This window comes from Urocitellus parryii, chromosome 1 (genome assembly GCF_045843805.1).
Source record: "Urocitellus parryii isolate mUroPar1 chromosome 1, mUroPar1.hap1, whole genome shotgun sequence".
NCBI lineage: Eukaryota > Metazoa > Chordata > Mammalia > Rodentia > Sciuridae > Urocitellus > Urocitellus parryii.
Window position 1 is genome coordinate 121435696 of NC_135531.1, and position 26100 is coordinate 121461795.

Below are 26100 nucleotides of genomic sequence, written 5' to 3' on the forward strand. Positions count from 1 at the left end.
ACCTAACTATATATATTTGCCAAAACTCAGTTAACCACATACTTATAACTGCTGACTATTAATATATATGTACTACACTTCAATAAAGCCAATGTTTTGTTTTTTGCTAAAAATTTTTATTATTTATAATTTTTATTCAATGGCTTAATCATTCAAAAAGATCAGATTATGCAAACTTAATACAAATAAAACCCTATACCTAAGTAGAATCTCTTCCTACTAACCAATACCCAGCAATATTGTTTAGAAACCTCAGTAAGATTTTTTTCTCATCTTCAGCTTTCAATAAGTCATCAAGTCCTATCAATTCTTTCTTTCATCCCCATCTTAGTGCTTTAGTTAATTTCTTTCTGGAATTTCCAAGAGATTCTTACTCGACTTCCCTATCTAATCTTCTCATTACCGATTCAACCTCCATAATGCAGGAAAAAAATCTCTTGCCAATACACTCCCAAAACAACAATAACAACAAAATAATAATGCCAACAGAAATTTGTTTAAAAGCACCAAATTGTTTCAGAATAAAGTACAAAGTCAATGGCACTAATCATTCTTCAAAATCAGGCCTCTTTCACTTCTCACAAAAAAGCCTGTATGTTGTCTCTGCTGGTAGGGTCATTCTTTCTTTTCGTACTGGTAAGATATCTACTAATTATTTAAAATTCAGTTTAAATGTAATTTCCTCCATTATTTTCTCCCAGACATAGGCAGATAGTGTTCCTAGTAACACTATACACACTTGTTAAAGCCATTTTTTCCTACATTAGATGCAAAAACTCTTTAGGGTCTGAATTTTCACTACCAAGCACAATACCCAGCTCATGATAAAAAATATTTATGAATTAAATAATAAATAATGGAATAAAACAGTATTATTCATTAAGCTCATTTCCACGTTGACAAATACAGATTTATGTTTTTCTTAAAAGTTGAGATTTGACAATATAGAAGTAGTACCTTGTCTACATGGAAAATTAAATCCAGTTCACACACATTTTCAAAACATTTGTCTAAGGTTTCCACGAATACCTACAGAAAAAAACAAAAGAAAAAATGTTGGGTAGGTATATTCAAATTTATTATCTATAAGGCAGGCAATTCTTAATTTCGAACCAAAACTTTTCTAATTATACATTACATTTTCCATTTTAAAACTAAAATCTGTATTAAATATAAAGTTAAAAAACACTTCTTCAAGTAAGCTACATGTAGGCTACTTTTTAATGTACAAATATAAGAAGGATTGGAGGGAAAGAGAGGGAGAATGGGGTTATTAATGATGGTAAAATGTGATGACCATTATTATCCAAAGTACAGGTAAGAAGACACGAATTGGTGTGAATATACTGTGTATACAACCAGAGATACGAAAAATTGTGCTTTATATGTGTAATAAGATTTGTAATGCATTCCACTGTCATATAATAAATATATGTGTATATATATAAATATAAAAACAATCTTTTCTAAAAATTACTAAAACCAAAAAATCTCAGCATCATTTCTTATTTTAAAAATATTTTTTAAAAGTACTTTATACAGGCTCCTTATCTTAAGGTAAACAGGAAAAAAATCTCACTAGAAATAGTTATCAAGAAAGATGAAATTTTTAATTAGCAAATCAGTATAAAATACCACTAAAAATTACATGCAGAAAAGAGTCTAGACCTAAGAATCAGACTTACCTGGGCTTAAACTCTGGCTGGAAAAAACATTATATAACTCGGAGAAGAGTCACCTCAGGAGACCAAGGTTCAAACCCTACACATTTTCCCCAAATGGCCTGTTTTTAGGACTAGACCTTGGCCAACTCCTGAGAACTAATCTGTAAGCATTTGAATGTTCTGTCTAATAAGAGTGTTTTTTTGTATCCCTGAGATCTTGGGCCTTGATGTAGCAGATTGGTGAACACCTGGCTTTTTCTCTGGGGGTCTGGAGCTTAAATAACCAAGATCAGTCCTGCAGGTAGTATACACCTATGTGATTGACACCCAATAAAATTCCTGGACACCTAAACCTGGATAAGCTTTCCTGAATGGGAACACTTTGCACTCATCATCACATATTCCTAAAGGAATTAAGCATGTCCCATATGATTTTTCCAGACTTCCCTGCTGATTTTTTTCTGTAGATCCTTTCATTATAAGAAATCATAACCATTAGTATATAGCAACTTCTGAGCCCTCATAACCTTAACAAATCATGGAGACCCTTGAAACAAACCTTAATAAATTAATCTCTTAAATTCTACCATGCAATGGTCGTCTCTTGACTATTGCATTCCATTTCTATTCCCATCACACCTCTCAGTGGTAGCCTTCACAAGATAGAGTGACTGTACTAGGACTTTATTGTCTATATTGGGACAATATTAAGAATAAACAGAAACAGTTACCAATATCTATTATGCAAACTAAAAATTATGATCACCCTACACAAAGGTGAGCTTATAGGGCAAGGAGTAAAGAGTAGTCTTCCTGCTCTAAGTGCTCCAACCTTAGTCTAATATCCATAGATGCACAATCCAGGGTTCTTTCCTGTCATTTAGGTTGATGAATAAGACAATTCAAAAATGTAGCTATATTACCATCTGACTATAATTAACATTGTCTTAGTCCAGAAGTTGGCAAAGTTTGCAAAAGGCCACACAATAAATACTTTATGCATTGAGGCCCTTAGAGTCTAAAGGCCTCTAAACAAATGAGCATGGTTATGTTAAAAAAACTTTATTTATCAAAACAGGCAGCAGGGGCTGGGGATGTGGCTCAAGCGGTAGCGCGCTCGCCTGGCATGCGTGCAGCCCGGGTTCGATCCTCAGCACCACATACAGACAAAGATGTTATGTCTGCCAAATACTAAAAGATAAATATTAAAATTCTCTCTCTCTCTCTCCCTCTTTCTTTAAAAAAAAAAAAATAGGCAGCAGCCTCAACTTAACCTGCAGGCTACAGTTGGATTTAGACCAGTCACTAGGAGAAAGACAACAACAGTACATAGTTTTACTCATAATTTCATTTGTGAGAAGCAGGTAAGTTATTAAGATAATCAAGAATAAAGAATACACAGGTGCATTCTGAAACTTACTGTTGGTACTCTTCCTTTTACAGAACTCCTAAAACCCTTGAAATCTCCAAAGTGATCTCTCTCTCAGGGATTGAACTCAGGGCACTTGACCACTGAACCACATCCCCAACCCTATTTGTATTTTACTTAGAGACGGTCTCTCAGAGTTGTTTAGAGCCTTGTTTTTAAACTTGTGATCCTCCAGCCTCAGCCTCCAGGATTATACCTGGCTATGATATCTCTTTTTTATGCTAATGAGAGACGAATGGCTGAGGACTCCGGGATGGCCTCAGGATGGGGGACAGGGATTGCAGGAGAACTAATCTCTTGATTAGAGACTTGAAAGTTTCAGTTCCACCCTACCTTCCAATCTTCAGGGAGGTGAAGATGTTAAGCATCAATAGCCAGTGATTTTTTTTTAAATCAATCATATCTACTTATCTACACCAAAAAGAACTGGATTCAGGGATCTTCCAGATAGCTTACAACAAAGAGGAGTTGGAAACTGCACTCCTCCCACAAAACATTGTCCTATCCATCTCTTATCTGTATCCTTCATAATATCCTTTATAATAAGTGGGTAAATGTGTTTCCCTGAGTTCTGAGTTGCTTTAGCAAATTAATCAAAACTCAATTTATTGCTGGTTGGTCATAAGTACTGGTCACAAAAATCTACTACTTGCAACTGGTATCTGTATTAGGGGGTAGTTTTGTGGTCCTCAACCTGTGGGATATGACGCTATCTCCAGAATTGACAGAATAGGACACCTAGTTAGTATCTGCTGCACAACTGCTAGGTGAGTGTGTGTGTGTGTATACGCGCGTGTATGTGTATGTGCGCACGCGTGTGCATTTCCACACACACATAGTATCAGAAATACTGTGCTGAGTAACTATGTTTAATAAAGGGGAAAAATGAATTTGTCTTTTTCTTTTACAACAGTTGGGCCTCATGCTTTTAGATTACTGCAATTTTGCGGTAGAAAATAAATATTATTGAGCAGCCACCCATACTCCCAACTTGATCTTTTTTCTCCTGAAGATTTTGTAGACATGGTCTCTGAAACAACTTCATTCCTTCTATACATTGTTCCATTCTGATACAACAGGTTCCTTTATGAGGACTGAATTGATGCAATGTTGCTTGATCACTGATGAAGCACTTAAATATTAACTTCCTGGGGAAAATAATAAGAAGAAAACTTTTCCCATTGAGAAAGCACATACTTAAGTCAGGAAATTCATCTGGAAAAATAAGAGGCCAAGAATAGCCAAAGCAATCATTAGTGAGAAAAGTGAAACAGGAGGCATCACAATACCAGACATTAAATTATACTACAGAACTATAGTAACAAAAAAGGCATGGTATCGGCACAAAAACAGACATGAAGACCAATAGTACAGAATAGAAGACACAGTGACAAACCCACCTAAACACAGTTATCTCACACTAGACAAAGGTGTCATAAACATACATCAGTGAAAAGATAGCTTCTTCAACAAATGGTGCTTGGATAACTAGAATTCCATATGTAAAAAAAAAAAAAAATGAAATTAAACCCCTCTCACCCTGCACAAAACTCAACTAAAAGTGGATCAAGGATAAAGACATTAGACCAGAGACCCTGCACATACTAGAAGAATAAATAGGCCCAAATCTCCATCATATTGGCTTAGGAACTGACTTCCTCAACAAGATTCCTAAAGCAAAATGAAATCAGAATCAATAAATGGGATGGATTCAGACTAAAAAACTTCTTCACAAGAAAAGAAACCATCAAGAATGGAAACAGAGAGCCTAGAGAATGGGAGAAAACATTTGCCACCTGTACCTCAGAGCATTAATCTCCAAGATACATAAAGAACTCAAAAAACTTAAAACTAAAAAAGAAAACCCCAAATAACTTAATCAATAAATGGGCACAGGAACTGAACAGACCCTTCACAGAAAAACTACAAATGCTCGACAAATATATGAAAAATGTTCAATATATCTAGCAATTAGAGAAATGAGAATTAAAACTACACCAAGATTCCATTTCACTCCAGTCTGAATGGCAACAACTGTCAATAATACAAGTAACAATAAATGTTGGCACAGATGTGGGGGAAAAGGTACATTCATATATTGCTGATGGGACTGTAAATTGGTACAGCCATTCTGAAAAATCAACATACTACAATTCACAATAGCCAAGCTATGAAAACAACCTAGGTGCCACCTTCAACAGATGAATGGATAAAGAAAATGTGGTATGTGTACACTATGGGATATTACTCAGCCATAAAGAAGAACAAAATTATGGCATACTCTAAGTGAAATGAGCCAGACCCAAAAAACCAAAGGCCTAATGTTCTCTCTGATGTGCAGATTCTAACACATAAAGGGGGTTCACTGAATTAGAAGAAGGGGAATAAAAGGAAGGGAGAGAAGATGGGAATAGGAAGGATAATAAAATGAATCAGACATAACTCTCCTATGTTCATATTTGAATACATAACCAGTGTAACTCCACATCATGTACAACCACAAGAATGGGAAGATTATACTCCACGTATGTATAATATGTCAAAATACACTCTAGTGCCATGTATATCTAAAAAGAACAAATAAAAATTTTAAAATAGAAAAAAGAAAAAGCATATTTACTTCTGAAAGTATTTAATTTAAAAATGATCTCAATGCTAATTTATAAAATCATACTTAAAAGTTAGGTAAGTAAAGCCATTTAACTTCTAACTCTCCTTAATAAATTTTTACTGAAGTATAGCATACATACAGAAAATCACACAAATTATAAGACTATACACCACCACAAATTCCCAAAGAGTCAACATAATCTGCATAATTAAAGCCCAAATCAACTTTTAGAATATTGCTAACACTACCAAAGCCCCACTCATCATCCATCGGTACCCAAAGGTTATCACTTCCTACTTTTTAACACTACAGAATCTTTTGCTTATTTCTGAATCACATTTAAAAGGATCATATAATTGGTACTCTTTTGTGAATGGTTTCTTTTATTCATTGGTTTTTTTGTGTGTAATATTCTCTCACATTATTACATAATAAAATGCTTGCTCATTCTCATACAATATGCCATTGAATGTATATGCCACAACTTGTTTATCCATTCTACTACTGACATAAATTTAGTTATACAACATGGGGCTACTACAATTAGTACAATTAAGAACATCCTTATGTCTTAATGAATGAACCTACTGAATGTATATCTAGAGCAGAATTGCTGAGTAAAAAAGTAATGTGTTCAGGTTCAGCATACAATGCGCTAAATAGATTTTCAAACTAAATAAAATTATTCTCAAAATAGCAGTATATGAAAGTTCCTGTTGTTCCAGATTCTTGTCAGTACATATACTGTCAACTGTAATTTTAGTCCTATTCATGGATGTGTGTAGGTAGATCATGATATTAATTTGTATTTCTCTGATAGCCAATGAGATTGTGAACCATTTCACTTTTATTAGATATTTAGATAACTTCTTTTTAATTCCTATTCAAGACTTCTGTTCATTTTTCTATTGGTCTGTTTATCTTATTGATATATAGGAATTCTTTATATACTCTAGATACTGTCGTTTGTTATATGTACATATTACAAATATGTTGTTCTACTCTGCGACATGCCTTTCATTCTCCGAATAAGTATCCTTGGAAGGAAAGAAGTTTTAACAACCAATACAGCCCAATTTTTATGTTTTTCCCCTTTAGGGTTAATATTTTTTTAATGCTCAACTTGAGAAAACTTTGCCTACAATAGGGACAGGAAGATTGTTTCACAAAAGAAAATTGAAGTTCCATTATTTTAGTTTTCATGTTTGTACCAAATCCATCTGGAATTAATTTTTGTTTATAGTGTGCATGGTCTTCCTTAATTCTAAAATAATTTACTAATATCAGAACAAAGATTACTATCAGAACAGAATTTCCAGTATTCCTTCACCAGTTCCACTGCTTTTATTCACTTACATGTACTTATAGAACATTATCAAAATTTACTAAATGAACATACTATGTTGGGAAAAAAAAAAAGAAAAAATATTCTTGAGAACATTAAGTGTGCCACCAGTGAACTCAGAATGGCCAAAACCATGGGCTGCCTACAAAGGCAATATGGTAGAAAGATGAAGACATATGCATTGAAACAAAAGACTTGGCTTTAAACTCCTGCTGTGCTGCTATCTATCTTTATAGCCTTGAGCATTACTTAACTTCTTTAAAATATCAGAACTATAAAATAGTGAAAAAACTACTTAACTTTCTGGATTATCACAACAATTAAGTTAAACCATTTAGATAGAATACCCAGCACAATTCCTGAAGATAGCTAACAAACAGAACCCAGTATTATGTATCTGGCTGCTCAAAATGTGATGACTGTAATAAATACTAAAACAAATAGGAAAGTCTATTCTCCTGGTAAAAACTGATATAAAAGAAAGGTAACTAAATGCTCGGGCTACCAGGATTGGGTGGTTTTCTTGTTGGCTTAGAAAAACACACTGCCCATATTTAAACCAAAATAGTAACTATGAAAAATGTGCATAGTAAAAAAAAAAAAAAGTGCCTTGCAGCAAAATGTCATTATAACTGCATGTTCTTAATTTACAAAAAAGAATTTTTAAGATTTAAAACATAATACTAAGTTCAGGGTTTTTTTTTTAAAAAAAATCAAAGACCTTCTGCAAACAATTTTCCACTCATTTTCTTTTGATTTAGCAAAAATTATTTAATATAATTAGAAACCCAGAGCCCACAAGGTAAATAAAAATTCATATGTTACATGGAGAAGGTCAATACAAAACAAATACTCCTAAAACTTATGAAATTATGTAAAACATTTAAAGTTTCTTAGGAGTTCTAACCAGGACAAAAATAATAATAAAACTACTGTTGTATTATAATTTTATAAGGAAAAAGAAAGAGGTAAATCTAGAAGAGACATGGTAAATAGCACCCTCTTGTGTTTCGTTTAAAGAATGATAAGAGTTCCAAACCAATTTCACTCTTAACAGGTTATCTATCAAGTAACTAGCCACTAAAGTCCATATAACACCAAAGACTTAATTTCTGGCCTCAAGGAATTCAAAGACTAATGGGAGAGGAATTACTCTCCCATTAGTCTTTGAATTTGCTAAAAGAATCATATTTTTAAAGTTTTATTTCATTTTAATAATTACCAAAAATTAATAATGCTTCAACATAAATATAAAAGCTAATCAGAAAAATGCCACATCTATACATAAAAAGGATTCCTACCCCACCCCCTGCCCTGCCCTAGTACTGAGGATTGAACCCAGAGCCTCATGCATGCTAGACAAGCGCTCTACTATTGAGTTACAGCCTGAGCCCAAAAGAGTCCCCTTTTCCTGTTCTTTTTTTTAATCAACAGAATTTTTCCTGTGTTTCATTAAAAAAAAAAATCTATATACTCAGGCACCAAAGGGTAACAGAAAGGCAATTTGGTACTTAAGAGTATTTGAGGCTAGATATGTAGCTCAATGGTAGAATGCTTGCCTAGTATGCATAAGGCCCTGGGTTCGAACTCTAGCATCACTAAAAAAAAAAAAAAAAAATTAAAAAGTACTTAAAGAAAGTCACATATCACTTAATAACAAAGGGTTATAGCTTAGAATTATATCATTAGACAATTTATTCATTGGGAAAACATTGTACAGTATACATCCACAAAAGTGGATGGTATAGCCTATTACATACTGAGGCTGTCTGTACATATACATGGTATACTCCATGTATCTGAACAAAAAAACCTGAGATTAAATCAAACTCAAGAGAAAATGATGCAATTAAGAGAATACTGAGGGTTGACGATATAGCTCAGCATGTCTAAGACCTTGAGTTCAATTTCCAGCACCACAGGAGAAAAAACACATAAATGGTGAATATAAGATATATGAGGCCACTAGAAGTTTAACACAGAATACACTGTTTTACCCTAAACATTTCCCCCCCCTGGGAAGGAGCTACTCTAATGTAACAATGAGTTACAAATAACAGTAAATAATAAATACGTAACAATAAATAATAAGTGACAAAATGAATAAATATAAAGAATTTAGCCAGGCATGGTGGTGCATACCTGTAATGCCTGTTGATTTGGGAGCTAAGGCAGGACTGTGAGACCCTGTCTAAATAAACAGAGCTGAGGATGTGGCTCAGTGGTTAAGCACCCTGAGTTTAATCCCTCATACCAAAAAAAAAAAAAAAAAGACTCAGAATAACATTTCATAAAGAAAGCATTCAATATATGTCAATATTAATTTTACACATTAATTTTACATTATTCCTTTGTTTGTGAAAAATGTGCCCAAGAAAAAATAAAAATAGATGCCAAAATATATCCTTAAGTGGAGTTTCTGAGTTAAAAAAAATAATTGATTTCTGGGTTTAGGAAATTGTTAAAATTCAGGAGAAATAGATCCTGCTGCTCTACAATAATAAATGAAATTATAAAGGGTTAAAATGTATCAGGGTGATATACATAATTTAAACAGATCAATTTCAAGTGATGAAATAGACGACGCCATAAAAAGTCTACCAACCACGAAAAGCCCAGGAATGGATGGATACACAGCCGAGTTCTTAGAGACCTTTAAAGAAGAATCAATACCAATATTCTTCAATTTATTTCAGGAAATAGAAAATGAGGGAGCATTTCCAAACTCATTCTATGAGGCCAATATCACTCTGATTCCAAAACCAAACTTCAGACCAATATCTCTAATGAACATAGATGCAAAAATTCTCAATAAAATTCTGGCAAATTGAATACAAAAACATATAAAAAGGATTGTGCACACGATCAACTGGGATTCATCCCAGGGATGCAAGGTTGGTTCAACATACGAAAATCAAAAATGTAATTCATTACATCAATAGACTTAAAGATAAGAATCATATGATCATTTCAATAGATGCAGAAAAAGCATTTGACAAAATACAGAACCACTTCATTTTCAAAACACTAGAAAAATTAGGGATAACAGGAACATATCTCAACATCATAAAGGCTATCTATGCTAAGCCCCAGGCCAACATCTTTCTAAATGAAGAAAAATTGAAGGTATTCCCTCTAAAAAATGGAACAAGATAGGGATGCCCTCTTTCACCACTTCTATTTAACATAGTTCTTGAAACACTGGCCAGAGCAATTAGAATAAAGAAAATAAAGGGATACACATAGGAAAAGAAGAACTCAAGTTGGCTTATGATATGATTGTATACCTAGAAGACCCTAAAAGTTCCACCAGAAAGCTTCTAGAACTAGTAAATGAATTCAGCAAGTAGCAGGATATAAAATCAACACCCATAAATCAAAGCATTTCTGCACATCAGTGACAAATCCTCATAAAGGGAAATGAGGATAACTACCCCATTTACAATAGCCTCAAAAAAAAAAAAAACTTGGGAATCAACTTAACAAAAGAGGTGAAAGATCTATATAATGAAAATTACAGAACCCTAAAGAAAGAAGTTAAAGAAGACCTTAGAAGATAGAAAGATCTACCTTGCTCTTGGATAGGCAGAATTAATATTATCAAAATGACCATGTTTCCAAAAGCACTATACAGATTTAATGCAATCCTGATCAAAATCTCAATGACATTCCTCATAGAAATAGAAAAAGCAATCATGAAATTCACCTGGAAAAAAATAAGAGACCCAGAATAGCTAAAGCAATACTTAGCAAGAAGAGTGAACCAGAAGGCATCATGATACCAGACCTTTAACTATACTACAGAGCAATAGTAACAAAAACAGCATGGCATTGGCACCAAAACAGACTGGTAAACCAATGGTACAGAATAGAGGACACAGAGACCAATCCACAAAATTACAATTATCTTATATTAGACAAATGTGCCAAAAACATGCACTGCAGAAAAGATAGCCTCTTCAACAAATGGTGCTAGAAAAACTGGAAATCCATATGCAACAAAATGAAAATGAACCCCTATCTCTCACCATGCACAAAACTAACTCAAAATGGATCAAGGATTTAGGAATGAAACCAGAGATCTAAGTCTAACAGAAGAAAAGGTAGGCTCTAAACTCCATCATGTGGGATTAGGCCCCAACTTCCTTAATAAGACTCCTTTGGTGCAAGAATTAAAACCAAGAATCAATAAATGGGACGGACTCAAACTAAGAAGTTTCCTCTCAGCAAAAGAAACAATCAGTGAGATGAATAGAGAGCCTACATCTTGGGATCAAATTTTTACCCCTCACACATCAGATAGAGCACTAATCTTTAGGGCATATAAAGAACTCAAAAAGCTAAGCACACACCCAAAAAAAAACAAATAACCTAATCAATAAATGGGCCAAGGACCTGAACAGACACTTCTTAGAAGAGAATATATAATCAATCAACAAATATATAAAAAATGTTCATCATTGCTAGCAATTAAAGAAATACGAATCAAAATCACTCTAAGATTTCATCTCACTCAAGTCCAAATAGCAGCTATTATGAATACAAACAACAATAAGTGTTGGCGAGGATGTGGGGAAAAAGGTACACTCATACACTGCTGGTAGGACTGCAAATTGGTGCAGCCAATATGGAAAGCAGTATAGAGATTCCTTGGAAAACTGGGAATGGAACCACCATTTGACCCAGCTATCCCTCTCCTCAGCCTATAACCAAAGGATTTAAAAACAGCATACTACAGGGACACAGCCACATTAATGTTTATAGCAGCACAATTCACAATAGCTAATTGTGGAACCAACTTAGATGCCCTTCAATAGATGAATGGATTAAAAAATGTGGCAGGGGCTGGGGATGTGGCTCAAGCAGTAGCTCACTTGCCTGGAATGCGTGCGGCTCGGGTTCGATCCTCAGCACCACATACAAACAAAGATGTAGTGTCCACCGAAAACTAAAGGAAATAAATATTTAAAAATTTCCTCCCTCCCTCCCTCCCTCTCCCTCTCTCTCTCTCTCTCTCTCTCTCTCTCTCTCTCTCTCTCTCTCTCTCTCTTTAAAAAAATGTGGCATATATACACAATGGAATATTACTCAGCATTAAAAGAGAATAAAATCATGGCATTTGCAGGTAAGTGGATGGAGTTAGAGAAGATAATGCTAAGTGAAGTTAGCCAATCCCAAAAAACCAAATGCCAAATGTTTTCTCTAATATAAGGTGACTGATTCATAGTAGGATAGGGAGAGGGAGCATGGGAGGACTAGATGAACTCTAGATAGGGCAGAGGGGTTGGAGGGGAAGAAAGGGACACGGGATTAGAAATGATGGTGAAATGTGATGGTCATTATTATTCAAAGTACATGTATGAAGACACTAATTGGTGTGAATATACTGTGTATACAATTAGAGATATGAAAAATTGTGCTCTATATGTGTAATAAGAATTGTAATGCATTCCATGGTCATATAGATTTTTTTAAAAAGGTAAAAAAATAAAACAAAATGTATGAATATCTTTTTTAAAAAGGGTTAAATTGACATGTTATATGACAGAGAAATTATTCAGTGCAAGAAAAGGAGCCATGGATTTAAAAATACTAATAGTGTTCCCAGAGACCTTAAAAATACCTTTTTAGTCACCAGCAAAATGTTCTAGAGAAATACAACTTGGTTTATTCGTGCAAACAATAAAAAATTACCACTAAAATACTGAATATACCAACAGAGGTAAGGAAGATAGGTTGAACTTAAAACCAAATCAATTGAACAATAGCTATGAATGAAGCCTATGTCATTCTCCAATAGGTACTGTTGAATGTTCTATCTGGAATCTTTAAAGAATGATGTTGAAGGTGTGTAAACAGCACTCAACTCAGCCTATGATGAGTTTATAGACATTCACATGCCAATATTAGTAAAAATAAACATTTACTGTGTACCTCACACATACTCAACTCTTGGCTTCAATATAAGGAAATTAAGAGTTGCTGAAAGGACCATCTACCTTCTATATCATCATAATGATTCTGAAAGAGTTTACATCAATGGCTCTTTTGTGATTTGTTTTTTAAAAGAAACCTAACAAATTAAATATATATTATTGTCACTGTTGCAAGTGTTCTAAATAGATTATTTTACTTGATCCTTCATGTAATCTCATAAGACAGATACTCTTACTATCAACCATTTGCAGAAAAGTAATCTAAAGCAAAACGTTAACTACTAACAGGTAAATGGCAGGGTCCTAATTTAATCTAAAAGGTCTCAATGCAGAACTCACCTTCTTATTTACTATTTATACCCCTCAAATAGCAACAAAAAATAGTACTTTGTTTTTAATGTAGGAAGTAAGAAATTACATTTTTTGAAAAATATAGAAAATTATATAGCAAAAATTTAAAATGTTTATACTTAACAGATAATATCCCACTTGCAAATTCCTTTAAAATAGAAAAATAACAAAAAAGTGGCTCATAGCATTCACTGAACTACATTCAGTAAATTCTCAATGGTTTTACAGTGCTTTAACCATACAACTAGAAAAATCCATGAGAACATAAATTCAATTTATGGGAATTATAAACTAGTCCAGTTGGCAGGGGGACAGAATTTCATCTACCTAAATCAGATGATAAAATTCAAAGAAAACATAAAAATAAGAACCAAATGAAAAGTCATTATGTGTCTTTGGAAACCAGGAGGAAGACATCTGAGTACCTCAAAAAAGCAAAAGAAATGGAAAACACACAGCAGAAGCTGTGTTGTTGGCCATAATGGTAGTATTGTCTTCTGACACTAGAGGGAAGTCATATTATTGAGACTTTGACCTAGGGAAAAGGGTTTTGAGACCAATCCTATATCTATGTAATGGAGTGTCTGCTACAGTATCCTCATTAGTATGTGGGAAAGAATTAATATCAGGATCTGTCCAAGGTTTCTGGAGTCAATAGATAACCTTGGAAACTAAAAAAATGGTTGCCTTGCTAGTGAAATGATTTTTAGTTCAATCAAAGGAGAAACCAAGTCAAGTTAAAAATAAAAAATAAACCAAAATGACCGGGAATACAAATTATGTTTCAATAATAACCCTGAATGTGAATGGCCTAAACTCATCAATTAAAAGTCATAGATTGACAGAGTGGATTAAAAAAAAAGATCCAACAATATGCTGTCTTCAAGAGACTCATCTCACAGGAAAAGACATCCATAGAATGAAGGTGAAAGTGTGGGAAAAAATGTACCACTCACATGGGCCACATAAACAAACAGGGGTTTCCATCCTCAGATAAAGTGGACTTCAAACCAAAGCTAGTGAAAAGAGATAAAGGACATTTCATACTGCTTAAGGGATTCTATATCAAAAGATAAAAAACAACCATAAATATCTATACTCCAAACAACAAGGCAGCTAAGCATATCAAACAAACCCTTCTCAACTACAAGAACCAAACAGAACACAACACAATAACACTAGGTGACTTTAATACACCACTATCGCCACTGGATAGATCTTCAAACAAAAACTAAACAAAGAAACTATAAAACTCAATAATACAATCAATGAGTTAGACTTAACAGACATATATAGAATATTCCATCTATCAATGAGCAAATACACTTTCTTCTCTTCTCAGCAGCACATGGATACTTCTCCAAAATAGACCAAATGTTATGCCACAAAGCAAGTGTTAGCAAATACAAAAAAAAAAAAAAGAGAGAGAGATACTACCCTGAATTCTATCTGACCATATATAGAATGAAATTATAAATCAATGATAAAGTAAAAAATAGAAGGTATTCCAACACCTGGAGACTAAACAATACACTATTGAATGACGCCTGGATAACAGAAGCCATCAGGGAGGAGATAAAAAAAATTCTCAGAGGTAAATGAGAACTCTGATACAACTTACCAAAATCTCTGGTACTATGAAGGCAGTGCTAAGAGGAAAGTTCATCACATGGAGTTCATTCATTAAAAGAAGAAAAAGTCAACAAATAAATGAGCTGACTTTAAAGACAAGCCCTAGAAAAAGAGTAGCAAACCAGCACCAAAAGTAATAGAAGACAGGAAATAATTAAAATCAGGGCAGAAATCAATGAAATTGAAACAAAAGAAACAATTAAAAAATGACAAAACAAAAAGCTGATTCTTTAAAAAAAAAAAACCTGACAAACCCTTAGCAACACTAATGAAAAGAAGGAGAGAGAAAACTCAAATTACTAAAATTCTTGATGAAAAAGGAAATATCACCACAGACACTACTGAAATACAGAAGACAATTAGAAACTATTTTGAAAATTTATACTCCAGTAAAATAAAAAAACCTCAAAGATACCAACAAATTTAGAGGCATATGATCAATCAAACTGAGTCAAGATGATATACACAATCTAAACAGATCAATTTCAAGCAAGGAAACAAAAGCCTACCAACCAAGAAAAGCCCAGGACCAGACAGATTCACAGCTGAGTTCTACAAGACCTACAAAGAAGAATACCAATATTCTTCAAATTATTCAATGAAATATAAAGGAGGGAACCCTTCCAAACTCATTCTATGAAGCTAATATCATCCTAATACCAAAACCAGGCAGAGACATATCAAAGAAAGAAAATTTTAGACCAATATTCCTGATGAACATTGATACAAAAATTCTCAACAAAATTCTGGCAAATCACACACAAAAACATTTAAAAAATAGTGCATCATGATCAAGTGGGTTCATTCCAGGAATGCAAGGTTATAATGTAATTCATCACATCAATAGACTTGAAGATAAGAATCATATGATTCAGTCTCCTTATATCAGAAAAAATCATTTGGCATTTGGTATTTTGGGATTGGCTAATTTCACTTAGCATTAGAAACAGATGAACTCTAGAGAGGGCAGAAGGGTTGGAGGGGAAGAGAGGGGATATGGGGTTAGAAATGACAGTGGAATGTAATGGTCATTATTATCTAAAGTAAATGTATGAAGACATGAATTGGTGTGAATATACTTTGTATACAACCAGAGATATGAAAATTGTGCTCTAAATGTGTAATAAAAATTGTAATGCATTCTGCTGTCATATATAAAAAAAGAATCATATGATTATATCAATTGATGCAGAGAAAGCATTTGACAAAATACAGTACTTTTTCATGTTCAAAACACTAGAAAAACTAGGAATGGTAGGAACATACTTTAATACTGTAAAATATATCATCATTCTAAATGGAGAAAAAATAAAAGCATCCCCTACAAACTGGAACAAAACAGTGATGCCCTTTTTTACCACTTCTATTCAACATCGTCCTTGAAACTCTAGCCAGAGCAACTAGACAGACGAAAGAAATTCAAGGGTTATGAATAGGAAAAGAAGAACTCAAAACTACCATTATTTGCTGATGTCCTGATTCTATACGTAAAGGATCCAAAAAACTCTACCACAAAACTTAATAAATGAATTAATAAATGAATTCAGCAAAGCAGAACAATATAAATCAACACCCATAAATCAAATGCATTTTTATACATCAGTGATGAATCCTCTGAAAGACAAATTAGGAAACCTACAACATTCACAGTAGCCTCAAAAAAAAATTAAATTAAATACTTGTCTTTCACCTCTTTTGTTGATTCCCAATTATTTTGTTGATTCCCCTCTACAATGAAAACTATAGAACACTAAAGAAAGAAATTGAAGAAGACCTTGCAAGATGGACAGATCTCCCATGCTCTTGGATAGGCAAAATTAATATTGTCAAAATGGCCATACTACCTAAAACACTATGCTGATTCAATGTGATTCCAATTAAAATCCCAATGTCGTTCCTTATAGAAATAGAAAAAGAAAACATGAAATTCATTTGGAAAAATAAGAGACCCAGAATAGCCAAAGCAATTCTTAGCAAGAAGAGTGGAGCAGGAGGCATCACAATACCAGACCTTAAAGTGTGCTACAAAGCTATAGTAACAAAAACGGAATGGTATTGGCACAAAAATAGACATGTAGAACAATGGTTCAGAATACATGATACAGAGACAAACCCACATAAATACAATTATTTCACACTAGACAAGGTGTTAAAAACATACATTGGAGAAAAGATAGCCTCTTCAACAAATGGTGCCAGGAGAACTGGAAATCCATATGCAGTAAAATGAAACTAAACCCCTATCTCTTACTATGGACAAATCTCAACTCAGAGTGGATAAAGGACCTAGGAATTAGTCCAGAGACCCTGCACCTAATAGAGGAAAAGGAAGGCCCAAATCTTCATCACATCAGATTAGACCCTGACTTCCTTAACAAGATTTCTATAGTGCAAGAAAGCTGGGAATAGAACTACCATTTGATCCAGTTATCCTACTCCTTGGTCTATACCCAAAAAACTTAAAATCATCATACTATAGTAAGTAACATAGCCACATCAATGTTTATAGTAGCTCAATTCACATTCCTAATAATTATACTGTATTTATGGAAGATATTAAATTTGAGGAGTCTGGGTGAACATATATGGTATGTGAGAATTCTTTGTATTATATACTCCATTCTTTTGTAAGTTTAGAATAATTTCAATAAGGAATTTTTTAAAAATTCTAAAAAGAAAAAAGAATTCTGTTGGTAATAGGGATTGAACCCAGCGGCACTTTACCACTGAGCATGTCTTCAGCCCTTTTTATTTTTTATTTTGAGAAAGGGTCTTGCTAAGTTGCTTAGGGCCTTGTTGAGTTGCTGAAGCTGGACTTGAACTTGCCATCCTCCTGCCTTAGCCTCCTGAATTGCTGGGATTATAGATATGTGCCACTGCACCCAGCTAAAAAGAAAAAAAAATTATATTAAGCTCAAAGGTCACTTTCCTATTACTTCCTTATAAACAACCATTCTACACTAGGAAATGACCAGTTTACCTTAAATCAAAGGAAAACAGTATATCGTAGGCTTAATTTTTCTCTCCTAAACCGATATTATGGAAGAGAAAATAAATTTTAAATGCTTCCCAGCTCCAAAATTCTGACTGTAAGTATCTAAGTTCCAAAATATACCCTTTATCACTTTGAAATCAGGAATAATGGGTCCATTATATTCTATGCCCTATGCCGGCTGCTTATATTCATTAGCTCTAATTCTTAAAAAAAAAAAAAAAAGATGGCAAGGTAGATATAAATATTTCATCAGCTCTAATTTTTACAAAGTGCTGTCAAGATAAGGATGTATATCATCACTTACTTAAAAGAAAACTAGGAAAAGAAGAAGCTAAGTAATTTTCCCAATTGTTAGATTGTAGACCTAAGGCTCAAGCTCATACTATCATCTGACTCTACCTTGACACCAACTTGACACCATGATGCTGCCCAAGACGACTGCTGAGATAGCAACAAAACATGTAGGTATCATCAAATTTTATACCAGGATTAATCATGAAAAAGTGGTAATAAAAAAATTGGAAGCAATTATTTTATTTCTAATTACTGGAAACTGAACTTCTCAACCATGAAAATAAGAGAAAAAGATTAATACTAGGCAACTTTAATAGTCTCCAAATTGTTTGTAGAAATATTTTCCTGGTTTCCCACATATACATGAGAAACAAATATTATTCAAAATATTCTAGAAACAAGAATATGGTTAGTAGACAAAATCATTCTAAAATGATCCTGGGCATTCACAATTCACTCTAGAGTGCCTAGAAAAGAAGTCTGCTGGGCCAGATCTCCCTCTTTTTCCATCAGTCGGAACTGCACAAGAACTCAATTTCCCATAGAACCAAAAGTTTGTTTCACCTCCACAGAGGAGCCACAACTTCCCACAATCTCCAAGGACTGGGTAGGTTTTCCCAATTTTTAAAACCAGGTGGCAACTAATCCTAGATATCCCAGGCTTAAACAGCATATCTGTCACTCCACTACGGACAATCCTTTCAAGCCTATTCTGATAATAAAAGGACAATGATGGGCTGGGGGTGGTTCCACAGATATACTACTCTATGTTCAGTAGGTCCATAGCACCTGCCTTAGCATTAATTTGCTATGGGATAATGGGAAAATCAAGGGATCTTTTCTCATTTAAATATTGTTGGCTTACAAGTTTCCCCAATTCAGCCTATTTCTTATCATATAAATGTGCTACCATGTAAAATTCACCCCATGCTATCACACAACAAATAGGATAGCATGGCAAGGTAGATATAAATATTTCTTTCACAAAAATTTCTAAAAATGAGAAAGTTAGAAAAATAAAAGGAATCCTTTATCTAATTGGATAGTAATAAAATAGTTCATATGCCTTTCTTAAAAATATATACTTTAATAAAAACGTTAACTGAAAAACCAGACTACCATACATCAATGATCTAGTCACAATCATCTATACAATATCTTTTTTTTTAATTAATGCTCACACCTACTTTATGGGTTGATATTATTACCTCCACTTTGTAGGCAAGGAAAATTAGATAGGGTCAAAGAGGTTAAAATAACTTACCACAAGTTATATACCTAGTATATGACAGAACCCAGATGGATTTAACTACTACAAGATACAAAATTGCTTTTTTTTTTAAAGAGAGAGTGAGAGAGGGGAGAGAGAGAGAATTTTTAATATTTATTTTTTAGTTCTCGGTGGACACAACATCTTTGTTGGTATGTGGTGCTGAGGATCGAACCCGGGCCGCACGCATGCCAGGCGAGCGCGCTACCGCTTGAGCCACATCCCCAGCCCACAAAATTGCTTTAATTTGCTGATCTTTCTAACAACCTTAAAAGATCTATAGGCAGCATGTTTGAAACAAGCATATTTCAGACAGAGTTGAACAATTTTAGGCCTATGAAGATGAAATAACTTGGTCTATATTATACTAAATTAGCATAGCAGCCATAAATAAAACAATTTTACAAAAGTTATATTAACAGTAATATAATAATAACAAATACTATACACAGTGCTTTGATTTAAAAACATATTCTAACACTGTAGTCAAAACATCTTTCTAAACATAAAGAAAAGTTTAGCTGTTAATTTTTTCACTACAAATGAACAAGTCTGATGCTGTGATAATTGTTACACATAATATAGAAAACTAGTAGGAATTCAGAACGAGCCAGTGAACATTTTATGCTTCAACATTATCAGTATGGCATAAGAAACTAATTGGAGACAATATGACCTCTTATAAATAACTCAAACAACCTAACATTAATATTTAATGAACTTTTATTCTAGGTCTGTAAATATTTTAACACTTCCAACGAAGACATGCTACAACAGAAAGGACTCCTCAAAAAGCTAGGTATTATTTCTGAAATTTGCTTACATGGTAATCAATATCGCAACAAAATGGTATATATCAAGAATAAAAAAGGAGTTTTCTTTTTCTTTTCTAATTTATGAAGAACTGGGGGATAAAGCAAACAGAGCTGATTATTCATTTGGGTTCTACGATATTAAAAATTCCACATAGAATTTACTTATAATGCCTTCTCCTAGATACAAGATATAAAGTAAAATCTCAGACAACATATGCATACTTTAGGAACACTAACTCTTTGCACAAAAATTTTTGCCTCCAATTATCATTTGAATGGTATCATTTCAAACACCTAAAATATAACAATTATAAATATATTTAGTAGTTATACATTGATACTTTCTTGATCTGTTCTTAAAATATGTAAGACAAAGAGATTTGGATCTAAATTTTTGGTTTATAAATTTTTCACTTTTACTTTTTACATGAAAGTTGCCTTTCTCAAAAACCAGAACATGAACAAATCAAGAAAATCAATTTTAAATAAGCTCTAAAAGCTGTCTGATGAAAGAGAAGCAAACATAATAAGTTTTTCACTTGCATCTTTGTTCATTCAATGTTTTTAGAGTGACTGACTCATGCGTGCTCAGCACTCCCTCTTAAGTATTTAATCACTTTAAGTAATCAAGGTGAAAGACAAAAACTACAGAACTTCCAATATGTTCTTTGTAGTGATAGACTTGGTAATTGTAAGGTAGACTATAGACTTATTTCCAATCGACTCCCATAGAAACACTCTATAAGGTCTTTTGAAAATAGCTTTAGTTGACTTTTGCAATGGGAAAAATGACACAATTCTCCTGAAATTCTGTTTTAACTTATTTAATATCAAAACAAATTCTTGGAGGGGAGTAGCTCAATGGTAGAGCATATGCTTAGCATGTGTGAGGCACTGAGCTCAATTCCCAACCCAAAAACAAAGAAAAAAGATATTGTCAATGTTTGAACATTAATGGCTAAAAAATTCTGCAAAACACAAAAGATAGTTTCCACTTTCCACATCACAGAATGTACTTCAGATACACGTAGGAAATATGTAAGATATTTGTTCTTTGACAATTCCCCTCCTAATTTCCCTCTAAGATATACCAACTATTCTGTCTTAATAATTAAGTTGAGACACAGCATCAAAAAAATAATCAGAGGTGACTACTTACTCTCAGGACACAAGACAAAAAAATTTTTTTTTTATTTACTTCTAGGAAAATTCACATGTATTTTAACTGTTCTTAACTGCAATATTTCTCTTCAACAGTACAGACTGAATTTGAAATGAAATACTTTCTCCTCTTTTACCTCTTAACACTTCTAATGGTTAGCTCAGATAAGTAAAAGACAGTATGTGGAATGTAGTGTTTATCTACCATGTATATCAGTCAGAGACAACTGAGTTATAAAAAGCAGAATTCCATATTAAAAAATCTTGTTCTATAGAAATACAAAGATACCTTAAAATAAAATGTATATAATCAATTAACTACTCCATATATGAAATAAATAAAAAAATGTAATAATGAATGAAGTTAGAAGGCAATGGCAGTACATAGTCCTGATCAACATTTAACTAATCCATATGTAAGCCAAATGTGGATTCCATTTCTTTATAAAAAAAGAAAAAAAGGGGGCTGGGGCTGGGGCTCAGCAGTAGTGCGCTCACCTAAGCACATGCAAGGCCCTGAGTTCGATCCTCAGCACCACATAAAAATAAATAAATAAAGATGTTGTGACCAACTAAAAAATAAATATTTTTAAAAAAGAAAAGAAAAGAAAATTAGGAAACCAAAACAAAACAGTATTTTTTAAGTAGTGGAATAAAATGAACATACGTTCAAGGATCTTGGGGCTTATTTAATATCACAAGTTCAAAAATTTTTTTGAATTTTCTTAGAGCTTTACATATTAAGAAAAATGTATATTCTACCTCATTATATTTGTGCGCACACACACACACACATTTATCTTAGAAGTGTAATTTTCTCACCCCATCACCTCCGAATTAAAAAAAAAAAAATACCCTTGGAATATTTCCCACAATTATTTTGTTTCATGTAATTCTGATACCTATCCCTTCCTCAAAACCTGGAATTAAAGATTTGAGAGTAATCGGGTAATATTAATAGGTCCAATTATCATTTAACTACTTTTTATTCTTTGCTTTATTGATAATTTTTAATATCTAAAGCTTTAACTACTTCTGATATTTCTAAGCTTGGTTTCTCAGAATTTATTATGTTTTCTGCTTCTGCATGGGTTAATTTCTCATTTATTCTATAACATTAGAGATCAAACCATGTCTCCTTACCTGATTTCAAAAACGTAAAACTTATTTGACAAAGAAAACTTCCTTTTGACATGCAGTTTTCTCCAACTTATAATTACCATCACACCTTTACATTTTTGTACTATTCAGAAAGAAAACATAAATTCTGTGTGTTCCTTCATAATAATCTTAATTCAGTACAATTATTTCTAGCAACTACATATTTTGTAAGTTAACTTTTTAATAGAAGGTATTATAAAGAGGAAATACAAAAATCCTAAGTGTATACAGAACTTACTGGTTTTCATAAATTAAACATAACAACTTAGCTCAGATTTTTTAAATGGTGTTAGTAACTATTATATTTATTTAGTAACTTCTGTGCCATTTAGTAACTATTATATTTTAAGTTCTAGCTAACTCCTTTAACCTTTGATATTTTACATAGAATGCTAAATATGAGGCTTTAATTGTACTCACTCATTCACTAGCTCACTTACTCTTTCAGCAATAATTGTTTGAGTACCCACTATATGTATGAAGCCACTCTATACACTAGGAATAAATAGGTAAACAAAATAAATGAAAACCCTAGCCATCACAGAGCTTATATTCTAATAAGGGTAAATGATAACAAAAACAACAAAGTAGGTCAACTATATACTATATTGGTGATAGGTGCTAAGGAAAAGAATAATAAAAACAGGCAAGGGGTTAGGAAATGTAGAATTTTTAGGAAGAATGGCCAGAGAATACCATATTGAGAAGGTTATATCTGGGTCAAAATCTGAAAGAATGATGGAGCTAGCAATGGGAGTATCAAATAGAAAAACATTCTAGGTGCAAAGATCAGCAAGTACAAAAGGCTCTGAGATACAGGCATGTCTAGTATATGTGAGAAACAGCAAGGAGACTAAGCAAAGCGGAAAGAAATTTTGGATGACGAAGGAATTAGATGATGAAGTAAGATAAGTAACAGGGGACAGGAGTCAGATCATTCATGGCAGCATGGTTAAAGAATCTGGCTTTTACTCTGAGTGAAAAATGAAGTCATGGAAGAATTTTGGATGAAAGAGCATAAGGCATGCACTTTAATAATGTCACTCTGGTTGTTGCACAGAGAAAAGACTAAAGAGAAAACAGACAAAACAGTGAAAGCAGGGAGACCAATCAGAAAACTACTAATATAATCCAGGCAAGAATTATGATGGCTTGGACCAAGGTGGTGGCAGTGCAGAAGGAAGTAATCAGTCAGATCCTGTGTATCCAATAGGATTTGTGGAAGAAACATATGTGGGAGGGATCAGAAAATCAAAGTCAAGGAAAAGCCAAGATTTGGCTGGTTCAACTGTAAGAGTGAAGTTACTATTAAATGATAAGGGAAAAGTGCAGGAGGTACAGATTTTTGATGGACTACTACAGTTTGGAATATGTTAAGTTTGAGGTCTTTATAAGATACCCAAAGGAGCTGCCCAATAGGTAGTAAAAGAAAGGTCTAGGCTGAAGACTTAAATGTTGATGTCATCAATACATAACATTTGGGTAAAATCACCTAGCAAATGAATAGAGCCAAAAAAGTGAAGACATTCAAGGATGGAACCCTAGGTCTAAACATTATCAAAGTTTAGATTAGATAAGCAGGTTGTCCTAGAAACCAAGTAAAGCAAGTATTTCATCAAATAAAGATGAGAACACTTGGATTCAGCAACAGTAAGGTTAGATGTCTGACTGGAGGGCTTAAGAGAGAAGAAGAAAAATCTGAGATAGTATATCCTTTTTAAAAAGTGTTTTATTCTCAAGGGAGGGAACAAAATGAAGCAATGGCTGGAGAGTGAACTAGGGGAAAGATTCTTTTTTTTAAAAAAATGAAAGAACATCTTGTAGGTTGGTAGGAATGATTTAAAAGACAGGAAAAAATAAAGATATAAAAGAAAAAAAGGAGGATTGCTAGAATGATGACAAGGTAAAAACTACTATATGAGTGCATGAATTGTCCTTAGCAGAGATCATGGTGAGTTCCTTTCTCACAGAAGACAAAGAAAAATACATAGACATAGATGTAGATAGCTAGGTAGATAGTGGAAGCCTGCAGAAATTCTCTTCTGATTGACTCAATTTTATCTTTGATCTAAGCAGCAAGGTGGAAACAGTGCTACAGGTTTGAACAGAAAGCAGGATACATCAGAAGTCATATAGAAGTATGAGAGTAAATAAAATCTGATTACTGGGTAGCATTAAGAACTCATGAGATTAGGGATCATGAATTAAAAGTGAGACCAGGTGTGCAACAAAATGAAATTAAATCCCTATCTCTCACCATGCACAAAATTCAAAGTGGATCAAGGACCTAGGAATTAGTTCAGAGACACTGAATTTAATAGAAGAAAAAGTAGGCCCAAATTTTCATCATGTTGGATTAGGCCCCAACTTCCTTAATAAGACTCCTATAGCACAAGAATTAAAATCAAGAATCAATAAATGGGTTGGATTCAAATTAAAAAGCTTCTTCTCAGCAAAACAAACAATCATTGAGGTGAATAGAGAGCCTACATTTTGGGAGAGAATTTTTACCACATGTACATCAGACAGAGCATTAATCTCTAGGGTATATAAAGAACTCAAAAATCTTAACACCAAAAAAACAAATAACCCAATCAATAAATGGGCCAAAGAACTGAATAGACACTTCTCAGAAGATGATATACAATCAACAAATATATGAAAAAATGTTCAACATCTCTAGCAATTAGAGAAATGCAAATCAAAACTACTCCAAGATTTCATCTCACTCCAGACAGAATGACAGCTATTAAGAATACAAACAACAATAAGTATTGGCGAGGATGTGGGGGAAAAGGCACACTCATACATTGCTGGTGGGACTGCAAATTGGTGCAGCCAATATGGAAAGCAGTATAGAGATTCCTTGGAAAACTGGGAATGGAACCACCATTTGACCCAGCTATCCCACTCCTCAGTCTATACCCAAAGGACTTAAAAACAGCATATTACCAGGACACAGTCACATCAATCTTTACAGAAAGAGATAATATTTTCCTGCCAAACAAAGCAGCACAATTCACTATAGCTAAATTGTGGAACCAACTTAGATGCCCTTCAGTAGATTAATGGATAAAGAAAATGTGGCATATATGTATACACACACACACACACACACACAATGGAATATTATGCAGCATTAACAGAGAATAAAATCATGGCATTTGCAGGTAAATGGATGGAGTTGGAGAATATAATACTAAGTGAAGTTAGCCAATCCCCAAAAAACAAATGCTAAATGTTTTCTCTGATATAAGGATGCTGATTCATAATGGAGTTGGCGGGGAGCATGGGAGGAATAGACAAACTCTAGACAGAGCAAAGGGGAGGGAGGGATGGGGGGGCATGAGGGTAGGAAAGATGGTGGAATGAGATGGACATCATTACCCTAAATACATGTATGAAGACATGAAAGATGTGACTCTATTTTGTGTAA

At 33.5% G+C, this 26100-nt stretch overlaps 1 protein-coding gene across 2 annotated transcripts in view; it reads right to left on the reverse strand.

Moving 5' to 3' along the window:
* Ap3s1 (adaptor related protein complex 3 subunit sigma 1) overlaps nt 1–26100 on the reverse strand; it is an 81490-nt gene that overhangs the window by 24518 nt on the left and 30872 nt on the right. For both annotated transcript variants that reach the window (XM_026415477.2, XM_026415478.2), the window contains exon 4: nt 958–1029. In XM_026415477.2, coding sequence (XP_026271262.2) covers nt 958–1029 — 72 coding nt within the window. The remainder of the gene's footprint in view (nt 1–957; nt 1030–26100) is intronic.